The 11911-nt window shown below is 49.1% G+C and overlaps 1 protein-coding gene across 7 annotated transcripts in view; it reads right to left on the bottom strand.

Annotated features, from left to right (window-relative positions):
* Nucleotides 1–7698: 7698 nt before the first annotated feature.
* The window catches only part of WDTC1 (WD and tetratricopeptide repeats 1), a 67945-nt gene continuing 63732 nt past the window's right edge, over nucleotides 7699–11911 (bottom strand). For 6 of the 7 annotated variants that reach the window (XM_048222007.2, XM_026516926.4, XM_044390395.3 and 3 more), the window contains 2 exons: nucleotides 11080–11272; nucleotides 7699–9692 (listed from right to left, as the gene is read on the bottom strand). In XM_048222007.2, coding sequence (XP_048077964.1) covers nucleotides 9623–9692; nucleotides 11080–11272 — 263 coding nt within the window. In that variant the 3' untranslated portion in view covers nucleotides 7699–9622. The remainder of the gene's footprint in view (nucleotides 9693–11079; nucleotides 11273–11911) is intronic. The other variant, XM_026516928.4, reaches the window with a different exon arrangement.

The following is an 11911-nucleotide window of genomic DNA, read 5'->3' as shown; positions in this document are numbered from 1 at the left end:
CCAGCACGTAGCACAGAGTTTGGAATAGATGAGGTGTGCAGCATACGTTCGTTGAATGAATACATTATATTACTTCTTGAGTCAATCATGATAGCTAATCTCCGGATCACAGGCTCTGAGAAAGGTCTTTGCCTTAGGTATTCCTCAGTCATCACTGTCAATCCATAATTCTAGCACAGGACTGGTGGGTGCATATATATATATATATATATATGAATGAATAAACAACCAAACTAAGTCTTTCTTAGGGTCTGCCACAAATTTGGTAGTACTAACACAAGTAGCACCTTTACTCTGACAACCTTCAGCGCCTTCTCATTGTACTTAGGATAAAATAGAGATAGCTTACCATGGCTTACAAGGCCCTGCATCTTGCCTTTTTTCTTACTTGTTCACTACACTACAGCTGCCCTGGCCTTTTTTTTCAGTTCCTCTCATGTGCCACACTCTTTCATGCCCCCAGGGACTTGGCACACACTCCTGTGCTGAATGTTCCCCACCCTCTTAAACTGGCTAACTTCTATTTATCCTTCAAGTCTCAGATTAAATGTGGCTTTCTCAGAGAGTCCTTCCTAATCTAAATCAGAAAGCCCCTGTTCATCTCCCTCGGGACATCCTGTTCTTTTCCTTCATAGCACATTTGTGGCTATGTATTGTTGGATTCCCCCACTAGGCTGGAAACTACTTGAGGGCAGACACTATACGTGTCTTGTTCACTTCTATGAACCTAGTACCTACTAGTGTCTAGTACACAGCTTCTGCTTAATATCTGCAAAAATGAATGAACAGCATACACTTAGAAGCTTGGTATCATGTGCTGGCTACACACAGTCGAGGGCAGGAGCCTAGCTTATCACCTGCTACCTCTTGGTGTCTCAAGCTTTTTTTAAGTGGCCCATGGTGGTTGCTGGGCACAGTGCTCAGGAGTAGTGTCTGATCAGAGATCCTTAGCTCCTTGGCCTAGGCAGCTACAGAAGCAGAGGCATGAAGACGGCCAAGTACCTGCAGAAAGAAGCCAGCTCCTCTGATTTCTCTGGGGCCTCTCTCCCAGGCTTCTCCCCCTGCCACCCTCAGGCTGTCCACACGGCCCCCTCTCATATGCACACATCACCTGGGTTTTCTCACCCAATGTAAAAGACTTCCTAGCCTGTGCCTCGCCTCCTGCTGCTGCCACCTCGATCACCCACAGACAGATGGGAAATCTCCATCAAAGACTAACACTTCCTTCCAGGCTCAGAGGATCACAGCAGGGTCCTGGAAGAAGCTCCTCTAACAGACAGCTCAGGAAAGGATTGATAGGACTCATAGCTACCCCTCCCCTCAACACACACACCGACCTAAAATAGGAATGGCCATCTGGATCCACTTACAGGGCTGGCTGGGGGAGGAAGGATAGTAGAGCCGGAACTGTCAAGCTGGGAAATCTTCGAGGGCAAGATGCTGCTTGTTTGAAGGGTGAACTCAGGGCACGTTCTCTTGGTGGGAGTCAGGGCACCCCCTCCTTTGGCCCCATTTATGAGTCCCCAGGGCTCACACACCACCTCCCTCAGAGTGTCTCACTCCTCATCCTGGCATTTAAGGCCCCCATGGTCTGGCTGTAAACCCCAGCCTACTTCTCAAGCCTCATCTCTCATTGTCTCCCTCAGGACTTGCTTGGAGTTAACCTCACTGGGATGTTTGCCCTTCAGAGAATGAGCCCTGCACTTCATACCTCATGTCTTTGCTCACACCGTTCCAATGGAATGCCCTTCCCCTACTCTCCTACACTACTTTCAAGGTTTCTGGCAAATATTCCCTCTTTGCTCCCAGAGCACGAAGGCTGTGTTTCTACCTATTGAATATTCATGTGTACTTGCATTAGCATTAGCTGTTTATATGTCTGTCTCCCCTGAGGGACTGTGAACTCCTTGAGAAGGGGTCTGACTGGATCTATTGGTCCCTGTAGCCAAGCACACCGCCGGGCAGATAGGAAGTGCTCAGAGAATGTCACCGTTGCTATTTGTTGATCGTAGATGGTCTCCTTAGGGGCTCTGGGGAAGAATCACCTCAATCAACAACCCAGGGAAACAGTGCCAAGCCAGGGGCAGTCGCCGCTGCAGGCTGGATTCGCTGCTGGGCGTCAGGCAGTGCCTGGAGTGTGTGAGGGCAGACTCCTCTCTTCTTCAGCCTTTCTGCTTCTGCTCCATTCATTACCTTTTCTGGCTCCTGGAGATTGGGATTCTCCCCTTTTTAAACCCTGAACTGTCTTCCAGGATGTCTCCAAACCTTCATGGTAGGGAGGGGACCATTCGAGAACAGACACTGTGACTCTTCGGACTTCAGCGTTTACAAAACAACTTCCCTCTCTGTTCTGTTTTAGAGATGGGCAGACTTGCCCAGGATTATCCAAAGCACAGCTAGGACCAGAATCTAAGTCTCCTACTCCCAGGTGGGCAGTAAAGCATGACGGTTAAACATGTGAACCCTGGAGTCAGCCAGCAAGCCCAGTTTCAACCTAAGCTCTGTCAGTGGTTGTCATGCCTTAGGAAAGTAACTGAGCCTGTTGGCATCGGTTTCCTCATATCTGAAATGAGAAACGATAATTCACATCTTACAGAGTCCTTGTAAGGTTTATTTGACTGGCTATAGCTGAACAGTTCCTGGCTCCAAATAAACACTCAGTGTTAGCTATTATAGTGAAAACCACACAACTGTAGAACTCTTACTCACTTAAAACACACTTGGATGCACATAATCTATGATTTGGGGCCTTCTTATAATGTAGTGAAATAACCAGAACAGGCATCAAAATACCCATTTTACTGATGAGGAAAATGAACCCAAAGAGGTTCAGGAACTTTTCTGAGATCCAAGCACATATTAGACAGAGTTGGGGTTTTGAGCCTTGACTCTGGTTCTGCTGGTGAGCCCTCTTAGGTCTACTGAAGTGTGACAAGGCTGAGACCAGCCTGATATTCTGTAAATCACCACAAAATAGGTGCAGATTATAGTCTCATTAGGACCAGGCTATTTTACATAGAAAAAAGGAAAGGAGTCGAGAGCAGGAGGCAGAGCAAGACCGAAGGAGAGAGTACCCCATACCTGCCATCAGGTCCATCAGATTGCTTTCCTCCCACACCACCCCTGCCAGACACAGAGCCTGGCAAACAGTGGGGCACTCCCTGGCAGAATGTACAGGGGAGGACTCATGATTCCCAGTGAAATCGAATGTTCAGGGACCATGCACAATCCCCATCTCTACCCATCTTCCAGATAATGTGGAGGTTCCAGGAGGGCAGGGATCAGTCTGTTGTGTGCACTTTCATTACGCCAGTGCTAGGCACAGAGGAGCTCAAGAAGTATCACATTTAAATAAGAAAATGAGTTTTTAAGATTTGGACTAGGAATCAGAGATTAGGGATCCCGTCCCAGTTTTGCTTCTAACTCACTGGGGTCCTTGGACAACCCATCCCTTTTTCCCGCCCCTCTTTGGAACTCGTCTCTCTTCTGAAAATGTGGAGTTAGGGCTAGATCAGTGATCCTCAGCTCTGCCCATACTTAGAATGAATCTGGGATGCTTAAAAATAATGGGTGGATGCCTGGGTCCTACCTCAGATCAATTAAAACAATTTCTGGGGTGGGACACTGGTAGTTTTTAAAAGTATCCTGGGTGAGGGGTGCCTGCATGGCTGTCCGATTCTTGATTTTGGCTCAAGTCATGATCTCAGGGTCGTGATATCAAGCCCCAGGTTGGGCTCCATGTTGAGCATGGATGGAGGCTGCTTCAGATCCTCTCCCTCCTTCTTCCTCTGCCTCTCCCCAAACCCTTTTAAAAAAAAAGTATCCTGGGTGATTCCGATGGTGTAGCCCAGTGGAGAACCTCTGAGCTAGATGGTCTGTCGTTGCCGTTTATGTTCTGCAGCCGTTTCAGCATGTGCTGAACAGAGATGGGAGCAGGCCTGCAGGGCCACACCTACCCACCACAAACACAGTGTGCCCAATTTTTTTATTTTTGAAGTAGGCTCCGTGCCCAGTGTGGAGCCGTGTGGAGGCAGGGGCTTGAACTCATGACCCTGAGATCAAGACCTGAGCTGAGATCAAGACTCAGTTGGTGGAGTCTGCAACTCTTAATCTCGACGTTATGAGTTCTAGCCCCACGTTGGTTGGGTGTAGAGATTACTTAAAAATACAATTTTTTTTTTAATCTGGAAAAAAAAAAGGAGTGTTTTGCTATATACATTCACTGGGCAGGCTTATGTGCCCCCACCTCTCTCACCGGTAGGGCTGGTGAGAGCTTTGGGTGAGTCACACATGCAGAAACACATTAAAAACAGAGCACCACTCAACCTTTCCATCTCGTTTTGCCTTTTCTAGAATGTCACATAGTTGGAATCATACAGTGTGGCTTTCAGACTGGCTTTTTTTCATTAAGTAATATGCATTTAGGTTTCCCCCCGTATTTTTGTGGCTTGATAGCTCATTTCTTTTTATCATTGAATAATCCATTGCATGGCTGTATCACAATGTATCGATTCACACCTTTTGCAGAACTTCCTGGTTGCTTCCAGTTTGGGGCAATTATGAAGCTGCTACAAACATTTGTACAAACAGGTTTTTTGCATGGATGTAAGTTTTCAACTCATTTGGGTAAATACTATGGAGAGCGATTGCTGGATGCTACGGTTAGACTACATAGTTAGCTTTGTAAGAAACCGCCAAACTGTCTTTTCAAGTGACTGTACCATTTTGCATTCTCACCAGCAACGCAAATTCCTGGTGCTCCGCATCTTTGGCAGCATTTAGTATTGTCAGTTTTTGGATTCTAGACATCCTAATAGGTATGTAACGGTATTTCATTGTTGATTTAATCTGCAATTCCCTAATGACATAACGCTGAGCATCTTTTTTCCTCATTAGTCCCCTCTATATCCTTTTCGGTGAAGTGTCTATTCAGATCTTTTGCCCATTTTTAAATGGGATCGCTTTCATGTTGTCGAATTTTAAGTTCTTAGATCTTTATATATTTGGGGGTACAAGCCCTTTATCTGACATGTTACACAAATATTTTCTCATCCTTGGCTTGTCTTTTTCATTCTTTTAACAATGACTTCATGGAGAAGTTTTTAATGGAACCCTATTTATCAGTTCTTTCATGGATTGTGCTTTAGATGTGGTTTCTAAAAACTTATCACCAAACCCAAGGTCACCCAGATTTTCTCCTGTTTATCTTCTAGAAGTTTTATTGTTTTGTGTTTCACATTTGGGCCTATGATCCCTTTTGAGTTAACGTTTGTGAATGGTGTACAGTGTTTAAATCCAGCACTATTTATTGAAAAGACTATCCTTTCTCCATTGAATTGACTTTGCTCCTTTGGCAAAGATCGGCTGACTGGGTTCTCTACTTGATCCATTGATCTATTTGTCTAGTCCTTTACCAGTACCACACGTCTTGATTACTGTGGCTTTATGATAAATCTTGAAGTTGGGTAATGCCAATCCTCCTTTGTTCTTCTTTATTATTGTGTTGGCTATTCTGGCTGTTTTGCCTTTCTATATAAAGTTTAGAATCAATTTGCCGATGTTCTCAAAACTAGTTGCTGGGATTTTGATTGGGATTTCACTGAAGCTATAGATCAAGTTGGGAAGAAATGACATCTTAATAATATTGAGTCTTCCTATACACGAGCATGGAATATCTCTTCATTTATTTTGATTTTCCTTGATTTCTTTCACCAGAGTTTTATAGTTTTCTTCATATAGATCTTGTACGTATTTTGTCAGATTTATTCCTAAGCTGTTTTTTTTTTTTTTTTTTTTTTGTGCTGAATAGCTGGGGCACGGGATTTTTAGGGCAGTGAGACTATTCTGTATGACAGTGTAATGATGGATACATGACATTATGCATTTGTCAAAACCCACAGGACTATACAATAAAGTGAACCCTATGGGCTTTAGTTAAATAATGATGTATCAGTATTGGTTCATTAATTGTTATAAATGCACCACAGTAATGCAAGATGTTAAAATAGGGGAAACGGAGCCAGGGAGAGAGGGGGAATATATGGGACTCTGTATTATCCACTCAATTGAATGTAAGCCTAAAATGGCTCTAAAACACAAAGGCTATTAAAAAGGCGGAGGGGAGAGTGCCAACTCCAAATGAAAGGGCGCCCCTGGTGAATGAAGTCTTCCAGGGGCTCCTCCGCGCTAACAGGGTCAAGCCTACAGCCTCTCATCAAGCACAGGGAGTCCTCTACAACTGGACTGCCCGTCCAGCCCATGAGCCACTCCACCCTCTAGGGTGCAGCTCAACTGAATCACTCAGGCTCCAGGAGGCATCTGGGACTACACTACGCTCTTGACCGGAGACACTGTTCCTCCCTTGCCTGGTCTGCAAATGTCTTGAAGTTTCTGCAGACTTCAACTTGGACACAAGGTGATACTAGTCCAAAGCGCCTGCTTCGTAACGCCACCTATTATGCTTCTGTTTCTGTCAGGATCTCCTTCCTGTCTCCCGAACTAAACCGAGCACACCCTAGCAGACCCTCCCGCCTTCCCATCACCACCTGTGCTTTCCAAATGAAAAAACAGAAGAATCACAAAATTTCAGTAGTCAAGCTGTTGTTCCTATGATACTGAACCACAGTCCTGAAACTGCGCATCAGCAACCTTGGGGGGCCATTACAAATTCACAGGGGGCGTGGTAGGAGATTTTAAATTTGGGAGATACTCAGTATCTGTTGGCTACGGAGAGATCTACTAGCTCACGGTAGTTTCTAGTTTCATCATTAGGTTGTACCATATTCCTTTGGTTAGGTCATCTTTGAGAAGCTGGGTTTTTGGTGGTTGTGGTTAAAAGCAACTGAAAGTCAATGTGGAAAAGGAAACGAGGGCAGTAGTGTCCAATCTGATTAGAAAGTTTGACAAGCTTTAGAGTGCCCAACAAGCACACAGATCCCATTAGTTATTGTATTTAAGAATGAAATAAAAATAGTTTCTTCTAGTTTGCATGTACTATTTTTTAAAAAAAACAATGACTTGGTAGGACATAGTTCTTATTATGTGATTTGAGTATAATTACTTGATAAATGTTACTGTTAGGTATTTCTTTTGGTTTAGAGGCTCCATGAGAAAATTACTGAGCCACTAATGCTGGGGTGAGAGCTATGAGCTGAGAAAGCTGGGAACCTCTGGTCTAAGATATCCTCTAATCCAGGACACAATAAAAAAACTGTAGGTTGTGAAATCCATTTAGTGGGTTATGGCCAGCATTTTTTCTCCTTAATAAAATAGAATGATAAATAGAACACACTGCATGTAGCAAGGGTAAAAATATTACGTAAAACTTATGTTCATTATATACACACAAATAAGCATGGGTATTTTGGGTCACCATGTAAAATGTGTATTTCTTGTTTGGGTTGATTTTAGGAGTTTGAAAAGCCACTAAGACTTCAACCTCCTTATTTTAGAGATGAGAAAACCGCCTGGAGAGTGAAGGCTGATTACTGCAATTCGCAGCCACCAGGGCCAGGCTCTGCTGCACTCAGCCCCACTATGCTGGGTGGCCACTGCTCACAGGGATCCTCCAAGGAGGCCTCATTCAAGCCAGCAGAAGTGTGGTTACTCAAAGTCACATAGCGACAGAGGTGAGGGATCAGGTACCCTCACTCTGGTTCCAAGACCCAGCTGTACCCCACAAATGTCAGCAGCCACACCTAGAACAAAATGGTTTTAATCAATTGCGTCACCCTCACTCTCCTGGGAGCGGAGCAACAAAAAGGCTCGGCTCCTGCCCCCAGAGGACAGTAAGGCTTATGTGTCTCTCCACACTGCAGGGCCCAGGCTGGGCAGGCAGGGGGCCAGAGGCAGGGAGGGAGGGCAGGAGTCAGGGAGAGAGGAAATGGCAGGTGGCTCGAACACAGGAAAGCAAAAGGGGCCCCTGCTGGTCCTTGGGCCCCAGGGCCCAGCCCCAGTACTCCTGCTTTCCCCTCCCTGGCTCGAGAAAGGTCATGGAGAAGAGACAGGGGAGCAAGTCCCAGCAGCAGGAAAAGCAGCAGCAGCTGTTTCCTTCACCAATAAATATACTTCATTACCAAGCTAGAAGAGAAGGGTGGGAGAGGGACTGGGTGGGGAGGAGGGGGGAGAAGCTGCCACCTGTGTTGCTGGGATTAAAGCAATGACTAGATGGTGCCAGACCCCCCACCACTATCCTCACCCCCCCTGTCTTCTTAAAACTGTGAAAAAGCTTTTAACATGGCCCTCCTGTCTCCAGGGCTGCTCTGAAGCCTGACTGAGAGGAGGCACCTGGCAGAGACCAGGCGGAGGGAGGGAAGGACGGAGGGAGGGAAGAAGGGAGGCTGCTGCTCCCCAGAGGCTGCAGCTGGAGGGCTGGAGCCAAGTAAGCACTGAGGGGAAAGGGAGGGAGAGGGGAGGAAGGCTGAGCAACTATCAGGAGCAGCTCCCAGCTGAGAGCCAAGGGGGCAGAGAGAGGCTTGGTGAGTGGTGGGGTGACCGCTGTCCAGTGTTAAGCTTGGGGCTGCTGAGGAGGGAGGGGGCCAAGTTAGGGATTTTCCCATCTGAGTGGCTCAGGAGACCCACCCCCCTCCCCCCAGAGCAGCAGGGGGACAGAGAAAAGCCATCACTTCTTTGGTCTTTGTGGCGGCTCAGCATGTGGGGCGGGAGGGCGGGCAGAAAGGGCCCTTAGCGGGAGCGCCACCTCAGCAGAGCAGGCCTGGCTGGGAGCTCTGGCAGAAAGGTCACAGTGAGGCCAAGGAGCCCCCAGAAAGGGGAGTGGGAGTGGTCGTAGTGCAGTGCAGAAGGTTATGGCGTGGCGCCCCAACCTCTGCCAGGGCCCTTGGGAAAGGCTAAGCCCCCAGAGGTGGCCAGTGAGCGCAGGCGCAGGGTCCAGAGCCAGCGCTGGGAGAAGGGCGAGGACCCTCTCCCGCCCAGGCAGGCACCCGGCCTTGCCTACTGCAGGACTCCTCCCACCTTCCTTCTGCTTCCACCCTGACATGGTGGCTCTGGAGGGAGGGTGGGACCCCATCCTTTTTCAGAACCTTCCCTGAAGCCACAGAGGAGCTAGCCTTGCCCGTAGGAGCAAGAGTGGCAACAGGTCAAGGCTAGCCCTTACGGACTGGAATTCCACTCCCCTTCCTGCCGCCAACTGAAGTGTAGGGCAGTCCTTGAAGACAGCTTCGGCCCTTGCCTCCCAACCCCTGGCAGGCCAGAGCCCTCCAGGGACACGGAAGTAGGAGGTGGGGGGTATTCGGAGGGGCTTCCCCTCCTGCTCTTCTGCTCAGAGCTGGGGCCAGTCAAGGGGCAATCTGCCCAAAAGTCTGAAAGCCAGCAAGTTGCAGCAACCCCCCACCCCCAATGCCAAACTAACAAACAAAACAGGGAAATGAAAAAATGGGGGCAGGGGGGAAGACAAACCAAAACAGAACCCCCTGACCTCCTGCCCATGGTGGAGGGTCCAGCCAGTAGCAGGGGCTGGGGACAAGAGCTGGGAGGGTCTAGCTGGGCCGGCACTGAACCTGGCCCTCGGAGCTGTCCTCGTCGTCAGAGGCCCCAGCGCCCCCACTGCTCAGGCCTGTGATCCGGTAGCCCATGTTGAGCAGCATCACCTCCAATGGGTCGGCATTCATGCGCCGCTGGTTGGCCTGGGAAGCACCCTCCATGTCCTCCACAACTCGGCCTGTGAGGTCTTCACTCTGTGGGGCAAGGCACACATCTCACTGGGATGTATGTGTGTGGGGAGGTCGGCAAACATACACACACCGACGGAGCGATGTATGTAGAGGGAGCCGTACATACCAGGAGATGTACATGGGATTTGTACGTATACTCGTATGTGTATATGGGAGCCGGGGAATGCACACGTGGGGATATGTACAGGACACACGCTCACCAGGATATATATGTGAGGGAGACGACACGCCACATGGGGTTATATATATGGGGCCCATATGGTAATATACACTGGGGGACACAATACACATATGGGGGGTGCACATGCTGGGATACATACGGGGGGGCATACACATATCAGGGTACGTATCGGTGGGGCCCCATATCAGGAAACCATGGGGACATACATACCACATAGGGTTATATACATGGGGGGGCCCATACATGGACATATATGTGGGAGGACTCACACCAGAGTCTGTTGGGCACACCTACTAGACACCCAGGGTGGGGGGCACAGAAAACACCCCCCCATCCTACTCTTCTCTGTCATCGCTCCCAACAATCCTTCCTTTATCCTTTTCCTCTCCCCTCATGGGAGAGGCCTGTAGGATTCTCTTTAAAATTCACAGTAAATCGCCTCTGTAATTAGTTACACCACTGACTTCTGTTCTGCTGGCTACAAAGGGGAGGGAAGTGGGCCAGAGGGCAGGGGAGGCCTCAGGCCAGCCTGCCTGGCTACCCACCCTGCGAGTGGAGGGGACCACACCATCCTAACTGTCCCTGTGGACTGGACACTTCACAGGCATCACTTCTTTAGCCTTAAAGGTGGTGCTGTCATTCCCATTCCAATGTACAGATGATAAAAACCTGGGCCAGAGATGGTTAAGTCCCTTAGGCAGTGAGTAAAGGGACCAGGATTCAAACTTAGGTTCACCAGACTTCAAAGCCTGCATACCTCCCATGTAACCAAGGGACTGGCTTTTAGCCAGCTTTTGGGGGACACAACACAGTGGTGTATGAGGTACCCAGGGAGCCTCTGAGGCACTGTTCTCAGGAGGTGGCGCTGGAGCTGCTCTGGTTCCCTCCCTGCCTCCTGCACCCCTGTCCTTGGTTACTGTGTCCTGTGAGCCTCCTCCTCTCAGCTTGCTCAGGGATACGCCTCTAGAAGGCAGGCGCCTACTCTTGCCCCTGCAACTGCCTACCGCATTTGTCAGTTTCAGAATTTGATGGCTCCCACCCTGCACAGCATTGGGCCCTTGGATAAGAGTTCACTCATCCTAGCAGCTTCTCGTCTCTGGGTGACTCATTTCCCTTCCCAATCCTCCCAGGCTCAGCCAGAGGCCTTGCACGGGGTCCAGCCCAATCTTTCTCCCTGTCTAGTTTTGGCCATCTTCTCCATACCCTTACCTCTGGCCGGGGGTTCCAGAGCCGCACAACAGGGTCGATGCCACTGGTGGCCAGGAAGCAGTAGCTGGGGTGTGGCTGCAGGCAGTTGACAATGGACTCGTCCCCTTGGAGCACACGGACCAGGTTGGTGGTCTCCTTTTCCCAGATGAAGAAGGAGCCATCGTCAGAGCCACTGACGATGTACTGAGCGTTGCTGGCAGAGGGGCAAAGGGCAGGGAGGTCAGGTGGGGTACCGCCCTACAGCCTCAAGTAGAGGCTGTGTGGCTTAGGGTAACGGGGAGCAGGGAAGTCTGGAGCTGTTCAGCCACCCGAACTCTGGGGTCTTCACTTGACTCAGAACTCCCACACACATGGTAATCCTCTCCATACTGCAGAGCCCTAGTCGCTGTCCAACTATTAAGCTCAGGATTAGGGAGTGCTTGGGTGCCTCCAAGACACTCTCCCTCAATGCACATTCTAAGCTCCCTGGGTACTGGATCAGATTTTGCATCTCTTAGGTCTCTGCAAACACTCTTGTCTAAGCCTTCCCTCAGCAGTCCTAGCCTTCCTGGGTCCAGAAGCCCAACCCTACAGTACATCTGCCCCTCACACACCACTGACACTTAGAGGGGATCTTGTTGGAGAGACTCTTCGACATTCAAGTGTCTCACCTACCCGAAGGAGGAATGCCATCTACAAAGGAGGGCTGGGGGTGATAGGGTCTGAGACATGGGCTCTGTCTCAGGACCGGGGGCACAGTTCTGAGCACACAAGTGTGCCAAGACTGCCAGCCTCTGAGGGCTCTTGCCTCATAACCCAGCAGAGGGAAGCTCCAAGCATCCACATCAAGAAA

This window comes from Ursus arctos, unplaced genomic scaffold, assembly GCF_023065955.2.
Source record: "Ursus arctos isolate Adak ecotype North America unplaced genomic scaffold, UrsArc2.0 scaffold_32, whole genome shotgun sequence".
Taxonomy (NCBI): domain Eukaryota; kingdom Metazoa; phylum Chordata; class Mammalia; order Carnivora; family Ursidae; genus Ursus; species Ursus arctos.
The sequence above is the reverse complement of the archived record's forward strand: the minus strand, read 5'-3'. Positions and strand labels throughout refer to the sequence as shown.